Consider the following 27,271-nt stretch of genomic DNA (forward strand, 5'->3'; position numbering starts at 1 on the left):
ATCACAGATACAGACACAACTGCAACTGGATCTCCTTTTTTTAAAGTGTAATAACTATCATAATCTAAAGAAAGAAACTCAGTGGGCCTATGATATTAAGGGAAATAGGAGACTTTTTCGCCACTTAAAAAACATAGCGATGACTATTTTTACAAAGATAAAGCATATAGGTTGTTCTGATCCATAATTCTATTTACAGATACAACTATCAATGAGTTATAAGTATTTAGAAAGATTATGAGTTACCTTAATTTCTGACAACTTGCAAAACAGGGCTATTTAGTTCACTGAGAAGTGATTCTTCACAAGTGTCTAAAAAGTAGCTTTAAAATGCGTTAGCCAAAGCTGTTTCTACAATTGGTTTTATATTTTATTTAATTCCATAGATGCTTTATTTTTCAATTATTTATACCTATAAGAAATGCATATCCATCTCTTTGTGTCAAGTGCAAGAAAGCAGGAAATCCAGGCAGTTCAAATGAATATAAAAGTTTATTGCAAGCTTAAGTTCTCTACAAGAATCTGAACTACTAACGGTCAAAGCAAATTGGTGGTATATAAGAGTTAATGGAATTCAAGGTGGGCTGGAGTTAGATCTCTTCTGGGTGCGAAGGGACTTGAGACTGGTGACACATTTGACACCTCCCTTGGGCTCAGCCTGGTCATCTCCTATAGTCTAATTTTAATGTTTTCGATATGTTGCTCCTAGAATATATGATTAAACTGACCTAGTTCAGTATGAAAATAAAATTTAAATAGGTTTTATTGAATACTGTACAGCTTTTTCTCTTGGATTTTGTAAAATTCTATATAAAAACTGCAAGGACCTCTCTAAGCAGTCTCCAATAACTGGACACAATTGAATGGGGAAAAATATTAATAGCATATATTGTGCTCTCATGTGTGTGTGTGTGTGTGTGTGTGTGTGTATTTCCAGTAAAATGAATACTCTTTTAAATAATGTACTAAATTGATAGAGAAATATATCAAACACAAATAGAAAAAAAAAGAAATTTCATGATGAAAATTTCAGGCAGCGAAAGTGTCAATATAATTCACATTAGAAAGAACTCTTCGTTTAAAAATAGCAAACAGGCAACAAAAAATCAAAACAACAGCAACAGTACGAACATGAAAGTGACATTTCAGAGTAGGTGGAAGAAAAATAAATCTCTTTAAAATCTGGTGTTTTGTTCATGAAACCATATCAGTCATGACAGCAGCTATATTTTTTTCATTAGCATGGTCATTACATTTTTTAAAAGTGATAGGACTGGCTTGCTTCAAAGAAGTCTTTGAGATATCTGTATGCATTGTAGACATAGCTATTGTTTCATAGTCATCAACTCTGGTGTGGAAATCACAGAAACGAAAGAAAATCTGTAGATCCCGTTGAAAGTTCTTGTTGAGGAATCCATAGAAGATGGGATTCACACAGGTTGAGATCATAGCTGTAAGGTGACAGATTAAAAACAGCAAATTATGGCTGCAGGCTGCAGGGAGAATTTCATGATTCCAGTCAAAGACTGTATTGAAGATGGTGAGTGGCAGCCAGCACAGGGCAAATGCCATCACAATTGAGATCAGCATAATATTGATCCTTTTTGTTTCAGTGGATCGGTATTTATTATCCCTCATCTTGTCCACCATGTTGCATCTTCTTTTTAAGCGAATATAGATCTGTGAGAAATAAGAATTCAGTAACAATAATGTAAGCCATATACTAGAGGTACCATTTTTTATAAGAACAAAGATCAATTTAAGCCATATCCTAGAAGTGCCATTTTGATAAAAAAACAAAGAATATGCAAGATAGGTGACAAAATAAACTCTTCCTTACCTTTAAGTAGCAAATGAATATAAAACAAAGAGGCCCGAAATATTGTATCACCAAGAGAATAGTAGTGTATGACAGTCTGGCTGACTCCCATGGAAATGAATCCAAGCATACATATTTTCCCTTGTAGTCCTCTATGGTTATATTAGTGAAAGGTTCATCAGTTAAAACATGGTATACTAGGAAAGGCAAAGATGAGGCTATTGCTAGGATCCAGATGGTGGCAATTCCAACATAGGCATGTCTGTTATTAGGCCTCCAGCCCCGAGGATTGATAATTAACTGATGGCGTTCAATAGCTATGAGGACCAAGGAAAAAACAGAGACTGTGACAGAGACACACTGCACAAAAGGATTAAGTTTGCACATGGTTTCCCCAAAAACCCAGTGGTCCATTAGAGTATATACAAATGTGAAAGGAAGACACATGATAGTTATTAGGAGGTCTGAAAAGGACAGATTGACAATGAGAATGTTGGTCACATTGTGCATTTCCTTTTGCTTCAAGATTATAATAATTAAGGCCAGATTTCCAGAAATACCAAGAAGGATAACAATTCCATAAGCCAAGGCCAAGGTGAATACCATTGCCAAAGGCACGTGACAGTCAATGTCCTGGAAATGCAAGAGTCCAGAAGTCTCATTGGAGACATTCTGAATAGAATTATTTCCCGTGAAGGAGAGAAGTGATGCATTCATATTGGGTTCTTTTCTAGCTGAGATCACACTGAGCAACAGACTAAAACTTCAATAGCTTCTCTCAAGAAGTCGATGTTTTTCTTCTCATTACACAAACCACAGGTGGCCAACAAAAGATGCAAGAGAAATGTTCATGCCATTGATAATCTTGAAGGATCTGCAAAAAAGTGGAATGTTCACATATTAATTTTTTAAGGTTATACTAAAATAAAATTCTATAGGCATTTGCTCAGAAGACTGCCCTTAGAGTATTTTGCTGATATCAATATGTCATTTTCAATAATGAAAGTGTAATAACAGCAAGAATAGCTGAATTAACATCATGAAAGAACTACAGGATTAATGTATTAATTTTCATAACCTAAATTTGTCCAATTCCCACTCTGTTCTCCCTAAAGCATCTAGATAAGACTCTTTTTGTTATTACTGCATTTAATTATAATTCATATGCCTAAAGTCAGAAAGTGTTATCACACTAACATTCAATAACAGCAAATCCTCTTCAGGAGTGGAAATCAACCTAGAAATAAGGAGAAATCTTCTCACAGCGAGAACAATCAACCAATGGAACAGCTTGCCTTCAGAAGTTGTGGGTGCTTCATCACTGGAAGCTTCCAAGAAGAGACAGACAGCCACTTGTCAGAAATGCTATAGTGTCTCCTGCTTTGAGCAGGGGGTTGGACTAGATCAGGGCTTTTCAACCTTTTCACCCATTGTACCACTTTTAGGACATGGTAACATCCGAGTACCACCAGTCGCCTAGCAAGGTGTCAAAAACTTGATGACCCCCCCCCCAAAATGAAAAAGTGATAAAGTACAGGTAGTCCTTGACTACAACAGTTTGCTTAGTGACTCTTAGAAGTTACAATGGCACTGAAAAAAGTGCCCCCAAGCCACAGCCGAGGAAGACACCTGCCTACCCACTCGATGGCGTTCTTCCTCCTGTCCGAGGTTTTCATTGTTGTGAGCATTTCTGTGGAGGATTGGCAGCGGAGGTGGGGTGGGGGTGTTTGGTTTTATTATCCCTGTCTGCTGAGTGGTTGTAGCAGGTTTTGATCACTTCACATGACCCTGGGACACTGTGACCGTGATAAATATGAATCAGTTGGCAAGCATCTGAATATAAATCACAAGACCCTGGAGATGCTGCAACATTCCAGCTGACTTCCGCTTCTTCTGGACTCAGCAGAAACACCAGGATTAGTGCTGCTTTCCAGCTGATTGGTGCTTCTTCAGGGCTTAGCAGAAGCACCAGGATCAGCGCCAAGCTCCAGCTGGAGCCTGGCCCTGATCCTGGTGCTTCCACTGAGCCCTGACAGTCCTGCAGCTCCAGCCGTCTCTCGCTTAGGCTTGTGCAGTGCTGCCAACGGTTCAGCTCATTCCCCTCCCTCACTACCACTTTTCTAGGATGGTCACGTACCACCTCCAGGTGCCAATGTACCACAGGTTGAAAAGCCCTGGTTGAAAAGCCCTGGACTAGATGACCTACAAGGTCCCGTCCAACTCTGTTATTCTGTATAATTCTGTAAGTCTCCTACAATTTTCAAATAATAGTCTAGCTGGCTCTTCAAAGATTAATCCACTTCTATAAATGTTTATTAGTAACAAGTTCAAATGCAGTTGTTTTGTGTTGCAAAGATTGGGTGGGATGGTTAAAATTAACTGTTGGATATTACTTACCACAGAAGTTGCTTTTTATTCTTTGTGCTTTATTCATTACTCTTTATTGTCCTCATGGACAAATACAGATAGTGCTCGACCTATGACCAAAATTGAGCCCAAAATTTATGTTGTTAAGCAAGACAGGTGTTAAGTGAATTTTGTCCCATGGTAGGACCTTTCTTACCATAGTTGTTAAGTGAATCAGTGCAGTCGTTAAGTTAGTAACACTGGTGTTAAGTGAATTTGGCTCTCCCATTGACTTTCCTTGAATGAAGGTCGGAAAAGGTGATCACATGGCCCCAGGATGCTGCAACCGTCATAAGTATGAATCAGTTGCCAAGCATCCGAATACTGAATCCATGATTATGGGGATGCCACAAGGGTCGTAAGTGTGAAAAATGATCATGTCACTTTTTCCAGTGCTGTTGTAACTACAAATGGTCACTAAATGAACTGTTGTAAGTTGATGCCTACTTGTATGTCTAGTAAGCAACTTCCCCCATTCTTTTTTTAATAATATTTTATTAGCTTTCTAATTTTATAATTAAACATTTAAAAAGCAACGTGGTGATTGGGTTGATCAATAATTCAATAACATACATAAATCTTTAGTACAAATCTCAAGTTACAACATCAGATATTCCCTCCCTTTTTCCCTTAATATCTACTACCTCATATTAGACTAATATAGTTCTTATTATTATCAACTAAGTAAAAACATCTTTGTTACATTTATCAATAATTTTTAGCAGTTGTATTAACTAGGTTTTTCAGAGGCAGTTTGCCATTGCCTGCTTCCTAAAGTTAAGAGAGAAAGAGAGTGGCCCAAGGTCACTGAGCTGACTTCCTGACTAAGGCGCAACCAGAAGCTTGCTTAGTAAGAATTTGTCTCCTTTTTCTCCACCCCTGCAACCTGAAATTCTGCACAGTGACACAAAGTCAGCACATATGAAACCTAGACTCTATGGGTTCCAGGATCACCACTGGTAACATATTTCACATAGCTAATTTTTATGCAAAATCTTCATGTTGATTAGTTCTCTTATTTCTGGCAAATCTTTTTGCTGTGTTTTGTTGTACAAAACACATCAAAATTAGTCATCTTGCAAGTAAAAATGGATCAGATTATTCTCATTCCCAAGATTATTAACCCAATACTATGCAAAACAAGAGCTTGAGTTTATAAATTATAATATTCAGTGTACCGTAAATGCCGGCGTATAAGGCGACTTCCGCGAGCGCTGAAATCGGCGCCAAAGACAGGGGTCGTCTTATACGCCGAGTCGTCTTATACGCCGGAAATACTGGTAGTTTCCGGTGTATAAGATGACGTTCTAGGAGTGCGGCCCGGCTATAAAGACGAGGGCCGTCTTATACGCCGGGTCGCCTTGTACGCCGGCATTTACGGTAAATTGTTTCTCTGTTAATGTAGCACACCTTCCATTAGGGCAAAACTTTATTTAGCAGGCCAGAAAAATACCTGGGATATTAAACCAAGGCACTTCTCATTAGCACAGTCTTTTTAGATTATTAGCATGTCAAACTGTCAACAATAATCAAGGGATAATATCCGATACTTTTAGTGTTTATAGCTGCTGTGTAAAGCAGATTGAGTGCATATTTATAGTGCATCTTTGATTTCTATGTCACGTTCCTGGAATATATTATAATATCTTAATTTCTTCAGTGTTGTGATTATAAAAGGGAGTAGTTTAATTTGTGATGTAATTTATAATCATAAATCTTTTTTAAATAATATTTTATTAGTTTTCTAATTTTAGAATTAAGTATTTAAAAAGCAACGTGGTGACTGGCGTTAATCAATAGTTCAATAACATACATAAATCTTTAGTATAAATCTCAAGTTACAACATCAGATATTTCCTCTCTTTTTCTCTCTTAATATCTACTATCTCATATTGGCTAATACAGTTCTTATTGTTATCAACTAAGTAAAACCATCTTTGTTACATTTATCAATAATTTTTAGCGTATACATATCTTAATTGTTTTTGCAGTCAATCCTTATATACAATCAATGTCCTGTTATTACTTTTTTTTCCAAGCTTTAATTTCCCATCAATATTCAAATTAACATTTGATATTTATAATTTCTAAGCTTTAGGTAATCAAAGTTTCCCTTATCTCAACTTCTTCATTTTTCCCTTTTCATAACAAAATCTAATATTCTAAATACACATCTTATCTATCTGAATATAGTCTTATTCTGTTTTCTAAAAATTATCTATTTTCCACCATATTAAACCAAAAATCTATTAGTCTTGTTACACACGTTACCTATTCAATTATGTTACTTTATTTTCTAAAAATTATCTATTTTCCACCATATTCAACCCCTCTAATCAGTAATATGAAATCCCCTCTAATAAATCAAAACCCTAGTTTCCTTCAGCCTTACTCTGGCTTTCTTCCTTTGCCAACTGATCTTCCATGTCAATACTTTTGAATCATCAAACAGTTCTCCCTCTATTATTATATGTATTATTTGAAATAAGAAAGACCATTCGATTACAGTTTTTTGGGAACAATTAGCCCATTTGTATTCATTAGATCGCTTCCATATAACTCCAATTTCCCACAATTGTCCTGATAGGTTTATCTTCCATTCAATCTGTTCTTCCTTTTCCTCAAATTTCTTCTGATTTATGTAAAAAGTCTTTTCCATTTGTGACCACATGTACCTTCTCCACATCCATGGGCAGGGTTCTCCCACATATTTGCATGTAGGTGAACATCTGCGTCAGGAAATACCCCAGCCTTTTGGAGTCTCCATTGAACTTTGCCCTGATTGGAATCGGCTTCACTTCTGCTGGCTGGGGAGGGTCTGACCCTGGTGGCTTGTAGTAGGCGCCTCAGGGTTGTGCTGCACCTTGGGCTCTGGCAGCTGCTGCCTCTCGAGTCTCCGACTCCCTTTTCAGATTCCTCCTCTGACTCTTCTTCGGATTCGTGGCCCCCTTTCATTTGCATTTTAAAGTCATCAAGAGTTTTCTTCACATACTCCATTATAGCTTCCATAGATCCCAGTTTCGGTTCTTCTTTCTCTGAGTCTTTGTCCGGGGGAGCAGGCTCTGGATTCTTCTTCTTGGCTTTTTTCTTACCTCCCCCCCCCCCGGGTTAAGGTGACTTTTGGGGCTTTCTCCTCCCAGCCTTCCTTTTTTCCAACTCCGAGTGACCATCTGGCTTGATCTTCTTCACCAGATGGTCCAGCCGCTTCCAGATCTCTAGAGAGGCTTTCGCTGGCTTCAAGGCTGAGGAGGTCTTTAGCCCATTGTGCTGCCTGGAACTCCTCAATCAAAATTTGGTCGCGACTCCCCCAGTAGAGTAGTTTACTTCTCCGGGTTGAGTACTGTGCAGATCTCACCTTCTGTCAGGACCCACTTCAACTAATCACCCAAGAAAGCAGAACTCTTGAAACAGGCATTGTCTCAAAAGGAATTTTATTAGGGACTAGTGACAGTAAGGAGTGTAAGGCGAGATCTGAAGAAAAGCCTGCGTGAATGATATAATTAAAAGAAGCAATATGCCTCCTCCCATCAAAGTCATAATGTCCGTTTGAACTGCAGCCAATCCACAAGTGGCTTGATGGCTGGCTGACTTGTACGGTAGGCGTGCATCTCAAGGTCTTCTCCAGCTTTCATTTCCTTGCAACTATCTCCTAGATAAGGAGACGCATTCCATACTCAAAGGGAGAAGGCCAGACAAAGAAAGGGGAAAGCGAAAGTTACCTACATAATCCCCCATGCACCCCCTCCCCCCAACAGAATGGTAGGCCCCAAAAGAGTAGAAGAAAAAGAGAATAGGCGAGAGGTTTGGGGATCTGACAGTTACAAATACATGAAAACATCTGCATTTTAATGATGATCAATTTATTTATTTATACTTCATTTGTAAATATATTTTAGGTCCGAGCTGAAAAAATGATTTTGCCAAAGTGTTTCAGGCCTTGCAAGAGTGCAGCATGTCTCTGCTCACTATGAAAGCTGCCTGGCCTTTTCTCAGACTTGCATGGGAGCCTGAAAAAGAGTCAGACCTTTTCCCTTCAGACCTTGTCTGAAGCCTGAGAAAAGGGCATTGTTGTACTATACAGTGGGGGCATGACTGGACCATTTGTCTGGAAGACAACAAATGAAATAACTTGTTTAGTTTAAAATACTTAAAATACTTTTTAGGATGAGCTCCTAAAGTGACCATCATATAACATTAAAGTAAGGATGCAGGGAGTGCTTCTGGATACGGTCATAAAAGTATTTGCCCAGCATTCAACATTTGAGGAGATGATAGAAGAAACCAGATGCTGAAGGGTTGTGTTTGATGGATTATCTGGCATCATTGCTGACTTTTAAAAACCATATAGGCAGATTTTCTCCATCTATCTCTAACCTGGTCTTTCAGGTCTTCCATCAGTACATCCATTGTCCCTGTAACTGAGTCTATCCACCTTGAAACTGGCCATCTTCTTCTCTTTTCTTCCAACTTGCCTAGCATTAGACCCTTTTCTATAGAGCTAGGTTTTTGCATAAGGTATCCAAAGTAGGATAGCTGGTCATTTGTGCCTCAACTGAGAGCTCTGGGTTGACTTGTTTGATGATCTCGGGTTTTGGGGAGGGTAGGATTTATTCAGGGGTTGCAGAAGTTCATTTCAGTCAGAAGCTTCTTACATTAAAAGGAAAATCAAAGTCCAGTTCCTTTTGAAAAAGCACCTTTTGTACAACCATGACCTGGATGACTAAGAATATCCATAGATATAGCCATAGAAACCTTTGCATAGAAACCATAGCCATAAGTATGCTCAACTATTTTTATTGTCCAGATTTTTCCAAGCATGATTGTAAACTCTATGAAATGGATATGGCTAACTGAAGCATGCTGAGGAAGACCAATTGGCAAAGTCTTCAAACTCACAGGAGGCCTTAAATGTAGATACTGTGTTTCCCTGAAAGACATACCCTGAAAATAAGCCCCAGCTTGATTTTCGGGGGTAGGCCTTATATAAGCTCTATCCCCAAATTAAGCCCTAGTTTTGGGGTGAGGTGCATGCCTCAAAATCAAGCTAGGAAGGGGTGGGGATGGAGCTGCCCCCCGGGCCTCGCACCCACTTACCAGGCCTCCCATGAATCGACACCTGCCTCTCCTCACCGGCCCACTTCTTCTGCAGCGTTCCCCAGCCTGTATTTCACAGTCAAAGGCCATTCCTGAATGCCTCTGCAGCCGAGAACCAAGCTATGGATTAAATCCGTAGCTCAGTTCTCAGCTGCAGAGGCTTCTGGAGCAGGCCGGAGCTCCATTCTCAGCTGGAGAATGAAGCTGCTCCTTCAGCCACAGAAGAAGTGGGCCGGCTAGGTGGGGCTGTTGGTGCCACTGCCTTGAGGTGACTAGAAAAGACACCCCCCGAAAATAAGACCTGGTGCCTCTTTTGGAGGAAAAAAAAATTAGATTATGTCTTATTTTGGGGGGAAATAAGTATATATAACTTTAAACAAAAATAAAGTTGTACTTTTTTCATAGAGAAGGAAATGCCAGTTGTATTTGCATATTTATTTCACATTTTCAGGTTTAATTTTTTTTAATAACTGGAGGCTATATAAAATAGAATTAACCTAGCTTGTTCAAATTCACTGACTGGACCTGATTCAGCATGTTGTATGAACACAAATCTTGATTCTTCGCTACTACATTGAAATCTAGAGATTAAAGCTTATTCTCCCTCAACTATTCAATTATTCCTCTATTTCTGCTGGCATTTACCTTGAGAAGATGTCATAACAAGGCTTGATCTTAGCGTTATAAATTTGAAAACTTTAGAAGCTAGGTCTGAAGGATGACAATAAATTGTGCTATACAGGTTGATCAAAAATGAGCTATGTGCTGTAGCCTCCAAAAGGTATCCTTTTTTCCCCCTTGCATACTAGATTTGGCTTGTGAAGTCTGAGTTAGTAAATGGAACAATAATTGCATGTATGCATTGAATGATATGCCAATAACACTCGTGAATTCTGTAGCTTGAATTCTAATTTTTCAACTACGAATAGATACATTTCCTCCAATCTGGAAAGAACAACCTAAATCCTCTAATAAACCTACTTCGGAAGGAAGAGGAATCTGTTGGTTCTATGTGTGGTGGTGGTGGTAATGGTAATCTAATTTCAGCATTAAACTTTTTTTTTTAACTTTGCACTTTTTCTTCTCTCAGCAAAGCTTCAGAGAGAGGAATAGAACAAGTATAGTCTCATTAGTATTGCATTGTCCCAAGGTTCTTACAAGAAAATTGTTTTACTAGTTAATATTCCTTCTGGGGCTGCAGAAGCAGTTGGAATGCAAACACAAATAACTCTGAGATTTCTTTAATCTCAGTCAGAATGGTTGTCTCTTGGGAAAAGGTCAGCCCCTGAGAGTAAGGGAAAAAATAAATAGAATGGAGAAATGAAAGGAGAAAGTCAAATAAATATTTATCATATAAATTAAATAAAGACATAGAAAAACTGTATATACAATAGTATATTGTCTTTATAAAATATAAAGACAAAGTTATAGTATGCTTTGTGTTTACGAGGGGACCTTGGTGCTTTCTGAGCTAGTTTTTTTGCAGACGTTTCATTATCCTAACTAGGTAACATCATCAGTTCTATGGTAGTAAGGAGTGCTGTTTGCTGTCAGTTTATATTCTGATGTCTTGCCTGACTGTGTGGATGGGGGCAGTCTTAGGGATTCTTTGGTTGGGCTATTTACTAATGGCCCTGTGGATATTAATCAATAGACACATAGACATTAACAACATCTATAGACTATGCCAGGGGTGTCAAACTGCTGGCCCGCAGGCCGGTTGCATCATATGGAAGCCGCGCCCACCCCAACTCCAGCAATGCAAAAAAACTCACGATATGTCGTGACACATCATGTAACACGGCAAGTTTGACACCTGTGGACTATGCAAAAGGGACAGTCAACTAGCCCAAAAGAGAAAAAGACTCCAGCACTTTTCCACCAGTAAGCAGCTTTCAGATCAGCATAGATTAACTCCAAGGTCAACTTCAAACCAACAACCTTTTTGGCACCACGGACCGGTTTCATGGAAGACAATTTTTCCATGGATGGGGGAGGGGAGGAGGTTTCAGGATGAGCATTTGTTGTAAATTTTCTAAATAAACAAACAAATAAATAAATAATGCACTTTATTTCTATTATTGTATTAGATTAGGCGAGTGACTTTCTCCCTCTAAGAAAGTGGGAAGGAAAAGAGACAATCCTAAACTCAACCTTTCAGCAAAACAAACCAAAGACCCAGCATGCTGAGGAAGTCCTGAGAAAACACACACACACACACACACACACAGAGAGAGAGAGAGAGAGAGAGAGAGAGAGAGAGAGAGAGCAAACTAACTGGGCCTCAGAAAAGGTGCAATGAGAGAGGGATTCCCTTGGAGACACAGTGCTCGAGGGTAAATGTAGCTTCTCCCCTCCCCTATTGCAAACCAGGTAGGTGCCCGCATGGCTTGCAAACTTGGAGAGCTTCACGAAGAAAGGAGCAACACACACACACTCACACACACACACAAAAACACACAAATACACCAAATTAAACCTTGAAAAGCAAGCAGGATGTTGCCAAAACATGAGGCACTTGGAGCATCAAAATAAAAGCAAAAAACTCCAGTTGAATTGCAACGGAGCCCAGTGGTCTTAGACGAGAGAGAGAGAGAGAGAGAGAGAGAGAGAGAGAGAGAGAGAGAGAGAGAGAGAGAGAGAGAGAGAGAGAGAGAGAGAGAGAGAGAGAGAGAGAGAGAATTCCTTGGAGCTGCAGTTCTTAAAATGAAAGGTAGCTTCTCCCTGCCCCTATTTCCATCCTGAGAAAGACACCCTCACACACACATATCTTGGGGGTGGTGGTCCGTCTACAACCAGGCTCTGGGGGAGCCCCTGGTTGCAAGCTGGTCTTGCATACATTTGTTTTGCAAACTTGGAGGGAGCCCAAGCCCAGCTCAGGTGCCGGGAGGGGGAGAGGAGGAAAGTGAGGAAGAAGAGGAGGAGGAAGAAGTAGTAGCAGGAGGAAGAGAGAGCAGGACCAGGAAGAGGAGGAGGAGGCAGAAGAACAGATAGCAGAAGCAGCAGGAGGAGGGAGAGGAGGAAAGACAAAGAGCTCAGATGTTGCAAACCAGTTGCAAGCACAGTCATCAGAGGATCTTACACTGAGTAGACAGCTTCTGCCCTGCCACTCTCCCATCCCTGCCCAGATCCCTGCAGGCTTGCCGCATTCCTGGAGATAGAAGATGTGCATTTAGCACAGCTCCAGCTGTGCAGTCCGGTTCCTAAGTGGCCGCGGCCCAGTACCGGTCCACGGACCAGGGGTTAGGGACCTGAAGTAAGCAATACCCCATTCAAGAAACTGCCAAAGAGCCATTAGTAAACAGCCCAACCAAAGAATCCCTAAGACTGCCCCACCCACCCAGACAGGCAAGACCCCAGAATATAAACAGACAGCAAACAGCACTGCATATCAGCACTAATGATGTTATCTAGTTAGGCCAATGAAACATCTGCAAGAAAACAAGTAAGCTCAGAGAGTACCAAGGACCCCTCATTTCAACCCTCAGCTACAAATATTCTCCTTCATTGGTACTTTGTGTTTATATTTTACAAAGATGATACAAAACAACAAACCCCAAGAATCAAAAAAGTCAGCACTTATCTGAATTGCCTTTGATGTAGTAAGTCTGGATTCTTGCTGCTCTTCTAAAGTTATTGTATATTATTTGAAAGTGAAATTGTTTTAGGGGTGATTTATTCTGAAAAGGTATTCATTTATATAATGTAGTAGGTTATTGGCTTCCAATTGACTTAAGCATTTTAATATGAATGGTTTTACTTTGTAATTATTCCAGCTTTTGAATTCATCTTTGAAGTGCCAAGATATCTGCAAGAATGATGGCAATACTTTCTGTCCCTGATTTTAGATAAACAGCACATTGTGACACTCCAAACATTGCTGAAAGATGATATTCAGCATCCTGCTTCATCAGCAAGTCTGGTTTGGTCTATTGGAATTGTCATCATCAGTATCAGGGCAAAGCGTTCTCCGTTTTTTTTGGAAAAATGCACTACACAACACTCACATATTTTATCTGAAAGTAATGCTGCAGTCTTAAGGGTTAATTTGATTATATTTCTCAAGAAACTCTTTCAGTCAGCTAATAAGTTTTCCTTTGTTAATCATTGTTTGAAACATATACCAGTATTTAAATTGTAGGTGAAAAGCTGTTTATTATAAAAACCATTCTCTTCCTAATGGGAAAGCGACACTATTTATTGGAATACTTTACATGCTCACTTGCTCTAAAAGCAAACAAACCTTAACACATTCTTTTAACCTACTTTTTTATGCAGGTGTACATATAGGAACATAAACTAAACTGATCAATCAATGGAATCAAAGTCATTGAAGAAATAGGTTAATATTCTTATATCTGAAGGACAGGCAATCTATTCCTACCAGGTTATCCCAATATAATCACCGAGACAAAGACACTCATCTAAAGCCATTTTAGGATTCTACTTGGTATTGCTGCCTTATGCTGAATTCAGTGGAAGTTCCAAAAGGTTGTTCTTGATATCACAGTGCATAGATCTGCTCAAGAAACATACAGCCATTGATTAGCGGTGCTTATACTGTAACCTACCTCCTTTTCATTTAGTAAACCTTTCCTAAAATGCCACTGGGCCTAATTTGGATAGATAGCTCTAACAGTCATTTCAACTACAAATCAAACACACATAGGAATGGTTTTTTTTTTTCTTTTTCTCCTAAGGCAGCCTAATAATCACTGCTAATAACTAGATGCTCATTTCCAACCAGGTGTGGCTGAGTTTCTGAATCTACTGCAGCCCAGGAAGATCACAATCATTGACTAACTTATCAATTAGTCCAATTAATTAAAGGTTCCTGGAAAGAAGGTGAAAAGAAGTGATTCGTAGCTCAATCCAAAAAAAAACCCCAATTCAAACAAAATACTGGGGAAAGGGCTTAAATCTGCAATTATGTGCATGCTTACCTGGGAATAATTTCTGACCTCCGTTTTGCTAATGAGTAACAATTTGTTTTCAGTAATATAAGGTGACTCAACCATTACTTGAATCTAGTCCTAGCATAACCTGAAATTTGCACAAAGGATGACCTTCAGATGTCCCTGATTATAATTTCTAAGCAATTTAAGGACACCTGGTTTCTTTAAGAGAGGCCCAAGAGAAAATACCCTTCAACACCACTTTTTTCTCATTCTCTCTTGTTCCAAAGTATTTTTGTTCTAGTGTGTATATTTGTCTAAATCAGAGACACAGTAAAGAACTACAGTGGATAAATATTAAACAATAAAGTAACTCTTGGGGTTCATTTTAAGTGATTCAAGAAAATAAAATATAAAGTATCAGTCAATTATTTAAAAACTGAACTATACTTCTGGGGAAGATACTGTTTGTGAGGCTGAGGAATAATTCCTGACCCCATTGCCATCCAGAAGAATATGTGCCTCATGCAACTTGGTCCATCCAATTTTGCATCTTCTCTTCATTTGGTTCCAACGATTGTTTTAAATTTCTGCGCCTGCAGAGTGATTAGTATCATGGAAATCTCTCTTTTTCCTTGAAAAATCCCCTGCCTTCCTCACTTTTGTAACATTTCCCAAAGAGATGTGGAATGCTTGAAAGTTTGGCTACAATTTTATATATTTGTGGTTTGGTGTAATAAAGTTTATAGTCTGGTAGGAACTAATCAGTGCAACTTATTTCTAAGTAAAACTGCTGTATATTAAACCACACAATTTAACTACACTGAGCATTACAGTCAATAATTAAATGCAGTCTAATTCATTGGAATGTCACCTCTAGACAAGATGGATGGCACATAAATAACTTTAGTATTATTAGAACTGGTAATATTAATACTAGAATTGTTAGGACAGACTCATACTATCTTCTTCAGTATTATTTTAATCAAATAACGTATTGCTAATAAAAGTGTCAACAGAAAGATGTAAAGCTATAACTCAGAATGCATTTTTATGGGACCAAGCAAACAAAAACATAGGGTGCATAGGATATAGGATTAGGGTGTTTGGAAAGATAAACTTCAAACTCCCGCACACTCATTTTTTAAACTACTACATCTACAAAGTGCTCTGGGACAAGTGTTTACCTCTTAGTATATTGTCCTCAAGTTCATAAATGCATGGATAAATGTGTAGGAATAAACAGGCACATAAATTAAAGGCACCATGGAAACTGAGAGTTGCAAAGCTATCATGCTCCAAATATATTAGATTTTAATTCCCAGAAACCCCAGAATTTGAAGTCCAACATTCTTTGGGAGCACCAGTTGTGTGTATTGTGGCTGAAGGCTAACAGTAGAAACTGACTGACTAGTGACATCATGGATCTATAGCTAGATACTACTTGGCATCAAAAGAGAAGAGAATAGAGATTACAGAATAGAGAATAGAATAGAAAATAGAATAGAAGCTGGAAGGGACCTTGGAGGTCTTCTAGTCCAGTCTCTCCCCCCCTCCCCCGTTCAAGCAGGAAAACCTATACCATCTCAGACAAGTGACTATCCAGTTTCTATTTTTAAAAAAGCCATTTTGTTCTCCCAATATGCTTTTGTGATTATTCAGTCTAGCCTACAGTCTGGGCTTTTTAGTGGTCTCTGACAGAATACTATTGCTTCACTTTTCTAAATCAACGAAATTCATTTAGATTTCCATCCAGTGCTTTTTTTCTAAAAAAAAAAAAAAAAAGTGGCAGAACTCACACATCTCATACAACCCGCCTTGCCTACCCTACAAGGTTCCATCCAAAAAAGGTGCCAGAACTCCGTTCTGAGCATTCTATGAGAAAAAAAGCCGTTTCCATCATTTGTTATGATACTTCATATTTCTTTTATGTCTTTTTCCACTGTTTTCTTCTTCTCTTGTCTTTTGAAGCTGTTACAGGCACATTTTAATTATCTTCCTTCCTATACTTTCTCTTCTGGAGACGTCTTTGGTGCCATAGTTCACTCAGCAACTTTAGAGAGACTTATCCCCACTCCACCTCTCTGCCCATCTGCCTCCTTCAGCTCAATATAGAAAACTGAGGTCTTGATCTGTTATCTTGTTTTAAACATTAACCACCAAATTACAGAACATGTGGACGATTGCCCAGGATTAAGGATCAGTAGGAGAAGTTAGAGTGTTATCCTTTCCTTTAACAAAGAAAGAGTCAGAGTAACCAGGTTTCTTCAGATAGACTATCATGGGCAGGACGCTAAGTTCCACTTTTGGTCAATGGAGAAACGCATTGTCTAACTTAGTTTCTGAAGCATCCCCCAGTTGCTTTAAATCCAATTTCCATCATGGGCCAGAGACTGTGGGAATGAAAACAGAAAACATCTGGATGGCTCCTGATTTTTTTTTTTTTTAATCCCGGTAAGACAACTGCATCCTGAGACCAGGGATTAAAAAAAATCAGGAGCCATCCAGATGTTTTCTGTTTTCATTCCCACAGTCTCTGGCCCATGATGGAAATTGGATTTAAAGCAACTGAGGGATGCTCCTCAGCTTCAGGAACTAAGTTAGACAATGCGTTTCTCCATTGACCAAAAGTGGAAGTCAGCCTTGGGTTTTTGTTCCTCCTGCCCATGATAGCCTGTCTGAAGAAACCTGGCTACTCTGACCCTTTCTTTGTTAGAGAAAGAAAAGCTTTCTTTCTTAGAGAAAGAAAAGGATGACACTCTAACCTCCTCTCCCGTTGTTTCTAATTCAGAGGAATCGTCCACATGTTCTGTATTTTGGTTCATTCTGTGGTTAATGTTTAAAGCAGTAAAAAAGGCCAACTGCTGTTCCCGTTCTTCCAGTGACCAAAAATATGCAGGATACTCAGCGATAAACAGTTTCCATCTCCCGCGGTATTATTTCCGTGGTTTACAGTCTTCCAAGCAGGCGGACGAAGCTGAGCAGAGGTCCATCTCTCGCTCAAGCTGCTTCTTTCCTCAACACCAGAGACCCTAACCCTTGGCAACGCCTCGCCGGCTTGGAGTGAACCGCTTGCCTTCAACCTGGGCGGAGGTGGGGGGGGGGGCTTGGAAGGGAAAGAGATAAATTGGCAGGAGCTATTAACCTCCCCCCCCCGCCCTTTATCTCTTCCAGATCTCGTCTCCCCTTAGCACTTTCTTTTACCCAAAGATCTGCCCCCGAAGTTTGGAGGTTGGAAAAGTGTTCAAAAGCTGTGAGCGGCAGCGGCTGGCTAAAACGGGTTGGAAAACTCCAGGCAATACAGCTCATCCTTACCACCACCTCGATATCTTAATCACCCCAACGGAATGCACGCAGCATGGAATAACTCGCGTCAAGTTTTAGGGAACTCACTTAATTCTCTCCAGCTGGCATCGGAAGAACGGAACGGAATGATGTCCTAGTGCTGCAATTTCAGGACGGAAAGAAAAGGAGAAAGGCTTGGAACAGTCATAAACAGGAGCCTTACCCGACTTTTTTCTTCCCCGCTCCGGTTGTTTCAAAGCCTCCGGGAGGCTGGAACCAACAGGCGGCTGACCTGTCGAAGGCAGATCAGGACAGACCGGCTGGCTCTCGCCTGCTGCCGATCCTGAAGCTTAGTGAGGAGAACGAGAGGCGTCCTCCCCCCCCCCTTAAAGATGAACTCCACCTGCTTATACGGCTGTCAGATAAAGGACGGTGAGGAAGGTGAAGAGCCCCGCGCAGGCAAATCACCTGAAGACTCCCCATTAGAAGTCGGTCGTCTAATCGGGTTGGAATAAATGTCCTCAAGTATTGGAAGTACGGCAGGAGAGGAAGAGGGGAAAGGATGCCCTCTCGGGAGTGGTTTCTGAACGCTGGTGAAACTGGCGTCGTGGTTTGCGAGTGAGCGCCATCTTGTGGCCAAACATATCCTTACTAAACCAATCTCAGAGTGTAATAATTACAGGAGGAGGGGAGACGGAAGGCTGCGGTACAGTTCACTAGACAAATAGAAACATACTCTCCATCTGGTGACATTCCAGATGGTGCTTGCTTATGGTCCTCAAAATCTTTCACTGGTGTCCATTCTGGCTGGAAAGTTGGAATTTCAACAGTACCTGGAGAGCACTAAGTAACCCACAGTTAGTTAAGCTCATGTTTCTGATTCCGTTCAAAGCATAAATAGTTTGCTGTGTTTTCTCGTTCATTTCTCAATAAGAAATTTTCTAAGTTTTCTAAGTTTATATACCCTGTTAGATAAATGGAAGGTTAATAAGATAATTATAATGGTGAAATCTCATGTTCCAGCCTTCCCTTAATATCCTCCAAATATACCAGTGGATGACCTTATTTGGGCTTGGAAGGTAAGCAGTGTTGGGCCTATCGAGTTGGCTGGAAAAATACCAGGAAACATTTTACAATCTACCAAACTAAAGACTGATAAAACATCTCAGAATAAAAGAAAAGGAAGACACAGAGTACTATATAACATAGTATGGCATGACTGGCTAGAGACTAGAAATAATAGAGGAGAATAAATATGGAAAGGTCAAAGTGAAAATATATGTATAATAATAATAATATGAATTATTCTTAGTAAGAAGTAGAATATGAAGAAAGAAAAATGTAAATAAGAAACGGGGTAATAAGGACAAATATTTTAAAGAAAAATAAGGGGGGAAATGTAAATAATAGAAGATTACCGTCACGTAATCACTGTTAAAAAAAAAGGGAGAGGAGTATATGTGTGTGTATATGTGTTATGTTTTGCTTTGTTTTGTTTTGTTAAAAATAAAATAAATAAAAAAAATTAGAAAAAAACCATCTCAGAAAGCAGCTATGGCCAGGAAACCCTTTTTTAATGGCTAGAAACATCAGTTCAACCTACTAATCATGCTAGCCACATGCTATCCCATTAAACTACAGTAGTTTTAAAAAGATAGATCATCATTACCACCACCTGAATGTATTAATCACCCAAAAGGTATGCATGCATGATACACTCCCAAAATATACATTCATCACTATATTATTACATGCCAGCTAATGGTGCAGCTTCCCCAATCTATCCATTTAGATTACATAAATATAGTAAATATGATTATTTTCCATTTATTTAATGATGTATTTCTCCTGTCATATTAACAATTACATTTTCAGCTGCATTTCTGAATCAGTTTCAGACCAAAAATTGAGACAATGGAGAAACAGCTGAGCTATTTGTCTCTTGAAACAAACAGCGCAGCTATTGATTATTATCCAAGCTGAAGTACATCTTGCCTGAGATAAATACACCAGTCTGAGATAATAGCTCATCAATGACTAGGATATCAGGTGCAGCCATCTTTACAGCAATGATTCTATACTTGGCACTTTCACCTGCTGCTTAACTGCCAAATATGGAAATGGTACACATAGCTGATCTGGTATGGAGAATTGAACTGGCATATTATAGAAAAGAAAGCTTAAAAGGAGAAAGCAATAGTTCTGGAACAGAATGGAAGGTGGGGGTTATAGTGTACGGGTGGAGATGCAGTCTGTCAAGTGCAAGAGGAGATGAGACTAGAGGGAAGCAAATTATAGTTAGCAGCCAGGTCACATAGTCCAGTCTTTTTCCAACCTGTTCCTGTCCAGACCTGCTGGACTTCAAATTTCACAGAATGTATATATAATGTATTTAAATTGAAGACAAGATACCAACATAACCCTGTTGATTAAGAACAATCCTTTCTCTGAGATTTTTCAATTATTTTTTTTTAAGAAAACCATTAGCTAACCAATGAAGAAGAATGGTAGGGCGAAAATGCCAAAAGTGGCATTAGCACAGCACTGGTTCAGAGGTTAATCAAAAAGAACAGTAGATCTTTAATGCTCACTGAAATGACTGTGTGAACAAAAAGAATGTGCTTACTTGGGTTATTAGTAGGAGCAATGTGGGACTTGTCTAAAATGTTTTGTCCTAGCTTCTGTTCAAAAGGTAGACAACTAATACCTTCCAAAAGCAAGGGAATTTGCACATTGAAGATTATTCCTTCAAAGGCAAGAAAGCACTTAGCTGTTATGGTGGGCTGCCAAGAGCTATCCTGTCAAATTTAATTACCAGATTAACACTGTGCATAATTGTCAATTTTACTCACAACAAAGCCACATTAGACCAATATATGCCACAGTGCTGGTGAGAAGACTGATGAAACAATAATGGGAGGGAGGGGTTAGAGAAAACATCAGTTTGATGGCATTTGAGGTATTAATTCTGAAGTGGCAAATGGAGAGCATGATGAGATGTTTGTCCTTTGTCCTCAATTAGAAATGGCTTCCATGAAGCTTACCTTATCTAAACATTTATCTCAACATTGACTAACTACTTTGGTCAAAACTCACCTGTCTGTGAAATTATTATAAAAGTTCTAACCACCCCTGCATCTGAGACATCCCTGAGGGGACCTGGTGTGCTGGCTAAATATCTGACATGTCACACTTTCCTATTTAAGGAAAGACTTATTTGGGGCACAGCATAACATCTTGCCATTAGTTTTCTCACTGGGTAGATACTCCCCACCATTACTGTCATTACCTTACTTGTATGGTTCAGAAGACCTGACCTTGCAGTTCAGAAGAAATCAAAAATGTCACTTCTGGATTGCTGGACTATAATTTTTATGGAGGAAATTAGTATTTCACATATCTTGTAAAAACCTGAATGGATAGATCTTTGATATACAAGGGTTTTACTTTCTGATTCCAATGACAATATCTAATTAATAAGATAGTCTTGGCTCTAATGCATGATGAAAAATCAATTTCACCTCTAAGTATTTTTCACTTATGAGCTTATAGCCTGTGCAAACTTTCATCCAAAAGTTGTCTAGGAATTATTTTTAATTGTTTTAGTGCTATCATTTGAACAAATATCTGTAATATCTCTTTTTCATTCAAAGAGTATACTGTATACTGTAGATGAATGGCTAGTATACTGTAGATGTATGGCTAGTAAATTTGAATAGCTCTAAATTATCAACTACACTTTCTTCGATCTTGAGATACTTTTAGAGGGATCAGGGAACACTGGTATTCCACAGAAATTAGATTAACATTGCAGAGTTTAGATTATGCTAAACTACCCTTCAAAATCAGAGAGTAATCCTTTTTGAGATTTATGGGACATACTAGGGATTCAAGATGGAAAAAGCAGTGATTGATTCCATCTTTTCCTACAAGCTATTGCAATCAATTTCCACAGGAAAAGTTAATTAATCCAATGTTTTTGTGGATTAATAATGGGGCAAAAGCAATTGTTCTTGGCAGCAGCTATGAAGAGTTGTTTTTGATTTTGAGTGAAATTGTGAAATTTTAGGACCTATTTAGTCTGGCAACAGCTTTATCTGAAAATAATTGCTTTAAGAATTGTAGAAATTTATGAAAACAGAAAACTTAAAATAAATATGTAGCCTGCCTGAGAAAGCTAGTTTAGTGGAGCTGCTAAGGTACCGGGTTATAAACCAGAACCCCAACCCAGGTGAATAACCTTAGAGACTATTTCAGATGGTCATCAGGAGTCAACATTGATTCACATAGTCTACCTAAGCACTTTAGAAAAACTACAACTGGGCCCTGGTGTGTAGTGGTTAGAATGCCGTATTGCAGGCTAATTCTGCTGACTGCCAACTGCCAGCAGTTCGGCAGTTTGAGTCTTAACCAGCTCAAAGTTGATTCAGCCTTCCATCCTTCCAAGGTTGGTAAAATGAGGACCCAGATTTTGGGAGGCAAATACGCTGACACTGTAAACTGCTTATAGAGGGCTGTTAAGCCCTGTGAAGTGGTATATAAGTCTGCTATTGCTAAATGCTATTTAGAAAAGCTAATGTTGGATGATGTTATCATTATTCTAAAACAGCTTTGCAATTTTTCAAACATAAGAATTGTTTTTCTTTCTCATCTTGGTTGATTCAGCCTTCCATCTTTCTGAGATTTGTAAAATGAGGACCCAGCAATATGCTGACTCTGTAAACCACTTAGAGAGGCCTGTAAAGCATTTGTGAAGCTGTATATAAGTCTATGTGCTATTGCTATTTTGTGTTAACTAGAATCAAAGGGAAAATATTAGGTTAAAATATATATTTATGTTGTTGTGTTACTGCTTTTAAAAACCCAGCATAAATGAATAAACAAATCCTGCAGAAATACAATCCATCTACACTGGTTGTTTGTAGATTTACCCAACTCAATATTGTTGTCAACATTGACAGATGTTCTGAGGTTTATAAAGGAATCTTTCCTAGCCCTTTTGGAAGCCTCATACCATTCTTAAGAGAGATAAACGATTTCCTTGCAGGGTAGCACATGCCAGCAGAATATGACATTTTCAAGAAGATATCTTCCTATCCTGGGGCTGCAAGTTTTAAAAAAAGTCTATGAATGCATTGAAGCAGCAGAGGGCAGGCCATGCTGAACATCTGAAAAGAACATTCCTGCTAAATCAGAACAAAGGGCCAGCTGGACCAGCATTTTGTTGTCAACATGATGCTAGCGGGAAGCTTTCTCCCATTCATGTTTTCTATCATTTTGTACTGAGAAATATTCTCTTCCTGCTTTCAGAAGTAACACGTGATCTTAATTTTATGATCTTCTCTTTGAAAGTCATCAGAATAACTGGTCATCTTCATATCTTGTAGAAGCAGAGCCTAAAGATTAATTATGCACTGTATATTATAATAACCACCTAGAAGTCTTGACTATGATGGTATGTAAATATCAAAATAAATAACATAAACAAAGCTTCCTTTTCAGTTTCAATAAGTGACCCAAGTTCTAATAGTATGTAAGAGAAGAAAATATTTCTTCACTCTTGTAAGTCATTTTTAAACCACATATACATAACATACTTTCTGAACAAAAGAATTAGAACCCCTGAAAAAAAGAACATTATTTAGTTTGTTTGTTATGGTATTTCTGCCCCATCCTGTTATAAAACAGCATCAAACCATTGGGATTCTATTTTTAAATATATAATTTATTTGTTGTTAGATATTTTTCTGTCTGTCCTTCCATCATGATCAGATCACACCTTGGTGACTTTGACATTATTTTAGGTTACCACCCGCTGCAGGGAGGGAGGACTTATTTGATCGGTATGCCCCTCATGATGCATGGATCCATTGGGATCCCAAAGAGAATTGGGGGTTTTATCTGAAGTTCTGCTGAGGCCTTGGCTGTTTATCTTGATCCTCAGATAGGATCATGCCATTATAACCTCTCTTGGACCATCATTATCAGCACTCTTTGCAGGTTATGGAACAGTTGAGGAAGCTAAAAGGAGACTTTTAGAACATAGGTAGAGGAAGATGAGGGATAAATCCAATTGATGATGAGTTAGAGCAGCTTTCCCCAACCTTTCCAGTTTTGTGGACCGGCGGGGGCAGGATAGGGGATGGTTCTGCGTGAGCAGTGGGTATGCGCAGCTCCATTTGTGCAATGACAGCACACATGCCCACCTCTCATGCAAATGAAGCTTTGCACACATGTGCTTACCTGTTGCTCACACAAATGGGGATGCCCGTGCATGCATGCTCACCACCACTTCCACAGCCTGGTTCGGAATGGATCATGGCCTGGTAGTGGGCCACTGCCCATGGATTGGAGACCCCTGAGTTAGAGCAGCTATTAAGGCTTACCTCACAGTGCTAAGAGTGGTAAAATGTCAATATTTCTCTGCTCCTATTGTGTTTACAGAGAATCACCTGTTTAAGGTTACCCCGACTCTGCTGTTAATGGGGCTTGAATTCATGGCTAGGAGGGCTTTGCTCAATTTCATGTTATTCACCAGTCATACTCTTCTTGGATCAAGAGATCCTTCATTCTGTCACTCATGTCCTTGTCCTCTCCTGTATGGACAACAGCCATGTGCTCTACATGGGTCTACCCTTCAAGAGTATCTGGAAGCTACAACTAGTGAAGAATGTAGCAGTATGACCAGTTTTGGTGCATCCAAGGAACTACAAACCAAACAAACAAACAAACAAATAGTAAACAATATCCTAATCAAGGAATCATCAAGTTGATTCTCACCAATGCTAATAGCCCCAATGTATAAAATCAAAGCAAACCCCACTCCCTTTAACTAGTATTGATGATGCTAACCTAGTTTGATAATGAAATGACTGCAAGACAACAACTAAGCTTAGAAAACACCAAGAACAAGATATTTTCTTATTATGTGAATGCTTAATAATAAAAAGAGATTGATAATTATGGAGGCTTATTAGAGGAAGGAAATGAAACCATGATATACTTTCTATACACAAATGATTATGAAGTATTGGTGAAATAACTACATAGATGGCCATATTTTCATATCTGCATATTCTTGGAATTTTGTATTGACCATGGATTCTAGTCAACATTCATTCGGTTAGCTATGCATCATTTATTTTTGTGCAAGCTATCTCCTGCATAAAAATGCATTGAGGGCAGAATGTGTCAGTTTACAGGCTTTGATGAAAAAGAACATTCCATTTCTATCCATCATACTAGAAGCAAGGGAAAAAGCATTACGAAAAGGTGCAATTAAATAATGAGAGAAGATAAAGTAGTGGAGAAAGAACTTACTGATCTAATTATAAGATGGGAGGGAGACTGGTCCCAAATATTTTAAGATGGGTCTCTTACACATTATTTTAGGTCTTGTAGGCATTGTTTGGGTAAATGATGGAGAAGTCCTGCTTGAAAAATGTTAGGTGATTTTCACACAATATTTGTCAGAATGCAAGGCTTGAATAGACACTTTTTAACAATGCTAATTGCCAGTGCTCCAGTTTAAGTACCAAGAGGATGATTAAAAACAGTACAAAATGTATACTCCACCCTACTAAGTACTCTTCATCCTAATCACCATAACATAGATCAAGAGTGTGAAAACCCTTTTCTAAAACAGAGTTTTATCAATAGGTCTTGTTTTTATAATTTTAGTGGTATAACCATTTTTATTATTATCTTAACACAAAGCGTAAGATTTGGAGAACTATCATGTTTAAAAGATTACTTCAGTCAAGATGACTGTGTTCAAGAAATGTTCCTCAGCTGCTCAAATCACTGGGAAGAGGAAGCATGCTTGAGTTAGAAAGAATGGGATCGACAGGAAGATTAGACCTACTTTTATTGAGATTGGCTACAATAACATCTGTCATGTGCAACGCTGGTGTAAATCTCTGGCCTATGGGGAATAGTTTAAGATTACAAAAATTAATCATTATTCTCAATTTCAGGTTGTTATATTGGTTAGAGTGCTAATTGAAAGCTGGGAGACTATTAGTTCTAGTTGTTCTTTAAGTTAAAATCAGTTACATGACTTTAGATCCATCAGTCTCTCTCAGCTTTCAATGATTATTGGGAAAATAAGCAGAGTATTATCTACACCAACTTTTGTTGTACAAAAATAAAAAGGTAGATTACTATTTTTATAATTGATGGCACAATCCCCAGGTGTTTAGACTGTGTTTGGCATTTTTATCTACCTATTGACTTCCTCCAAGAACCTGGCTTAGGTAAATGTTCTTGTTTGATGATGTTAAAGGTATCATCCTAGGATGTAAGCTCTTCCAAGTAATGCTACCTTTTGCAATTGACTGATGGGGATTTTTATAAAATGCTGATGGTGTTTAACTAGTGATCCAGTTGTTTGGGGATTATACACAAAGCGCCTATTATGTTGATTATTAGTGCTGCTGCTGCTGCTACTACTACTATTATTCAATTAGAACTGAAGTATTCTATATCTTCCTATGTAAGTTAAATATTTTTCACATATATTTATATGCTTTATATCCTCGATTCTTTAAGTTACCAGTATGGAGAATTTATATGATAATCTGGCAAATGTTTTTCAGAAACTTAAAACAAAGGTAAAGGTAAAAGTTCTACCCCATCAGGTTGTGTCTGACTCTAGGGGGTGGTGGTCATCTTTGTTTTTTAACTGAGGAAGCCAGCATTGTCCGAAGAAAATTTCCATGGTTATATGGTCAGTACGACTATACAATGAGCATGAACACTGTTACTTTTCCACCAAAGTGATACCTATTTATCTACTCACATTTGCATGCTTTCGAACTGCTAAGTTGGCAGGAACTGAGACAAGTAATGGGAGCTCACTCTCTCGCTTGGCACTCGGATCTCAAACCTGGGCTATCAACTTTCCAATTGACAAGCTTAGTGTCTTTAACTAGTGAGCCACCACACCCCCTTGAAATTAAAATAATGATTTGCAACTAATTTTGCTAGTGTCCTATTGTCACTTTCTGCAGATGTTCTTTGACCTTGTTTGGCAATGAGTACCAGGCATCAACTTGCCAGATATTTCATTTTAATCGGACTTTAATCAGGCTTTGTAGGAGAAGAGCAGACAGAGCTGGGGTGGGGTGGGGGGCAGACATAAGTGCATCATTAGTTTAAAATCATTCTAAACAAGTGCTCCCACTGGCACTCCAAGTCTAATCCCTCCTGAATTCCATTGACCATTATCTGGCACTTATTTAGGGCTGAACCTTAGTTGAACAGATTCTTGTGAATAGGCTTGAATAAATCTTTTATGCTACAACCTTACGAATGATCCAGATTCTTTGTGCCTGGCAGGCTTTCAGCAAATTCATGGTATTCAAAGTATGATAAATGTACCTATTCCTTTGTTATCTGAAATTAGTTGACAGACACATCCTTACTGTGTTATTGGCAGTTTTGTGGAAGGTGAGTGATACAGTCATCTTGTCAGGTATTTTTCTTCAAATTCTCAAGTCCAGTCTCTAGACATGGTATTTTCCAGTGGTCTCCCAGTCAACTTTAATGCTTTTTTGAGATTAGCCTTATAATAATTTTATTTTTACATATCATCATTTATTTCCATATCTTCTAAAGATAAATGTTTTGTGACTAAACTACATTTGTTCTTTCTTTCCAAAGCATTTGCTATCAGAAGCTATTTTCCAATAGGCTGCTTATAAAACATAATGAAGACATATGTTAGCTTTTATCTGTCTCTGCTTTTTCCTGATAAATGTTGCACTATACC

General features: G+C 38.7%; 1 protein-coding gene across 3 annotated transcripts; it reads right to left on the bottom strand.

The window, feature by feature from the left end:
* Positions 1-294: 294 nt before the first annotated feature.
* On the bottom strand, positions 295-18,755 carry NPY1R (neuropeptide Y receptor Y1). 3 transcript variants are annotated; one of them, XM_039323936.1, is made up of 4 exons: positions 17,903-18,755; positions 17,608-17,659; positions 1,841-2,693; positions 295-1,680 (listed from the first exon to the last, which is right to left on the bottom strand). In XM_039323936.1, the coding sequence occupies exons 3-4, from the start codon at positions 2,534-2,536 to the stop codon at positions 1,195-1,197; spliced, it is 1,182 nt and encodes a 393-aa protein (XP_039179870.1). In that variant the 5' UTR covers positions 2,537-2,693; positions 17,608-17,659; positions 17,903-18,755; the 3' UTR covers positions 295-1,194. The 3 variants fall into 3 exon arrangements, with proteins under 3 accessions (XP_039179870.1, XP_039179869.1, XP_039179871.1); XM_039323935.1 differs by lacking the exon at positions 17,608-17,659 and having other exon boundaries at positions 17,723-18,755; XM_039323937.1 differs by lacking the exons at positions 17,608-17,659; positions 17,903-18,755 and adding an exon at positions 9,320-9,605.
* Positions 18,756-27,271: the final 8,516 nt, after the last annotated feature.

This window comes from Crotalus tigris, unplaced genomic scaffold (genome assembly GCF_016545835.1).
Source record: "Crotalus tigris isolate CLP2741 ecotype Arizona unplaced genomic scaffold, ASM1654583v1 scf7180000024287.791202, whole genome shotgun sequence".
Lineage (NCBI taxonomy): Eukaryota > Metazoa > Chordata > Lepidosauria > Squamata > Viperidae > Crotalus > Crotalus tigris.

Coding starts and splice junctions, on each gene's coding strand:
- NPY1R (XM_039323936.1), bottom strand. CDS start 2,536: ATGAATGCATCACTTCTCTCCTTCACGGGAAATAATTCTATTCAGAAT. Junction 1,681..1,840: donor TATTCATTTGCTACTTAAAG/GTAAGGAAGAGT, acceptor TATTTCTCACAG/ATCTATATTCGCTTAAAAAG.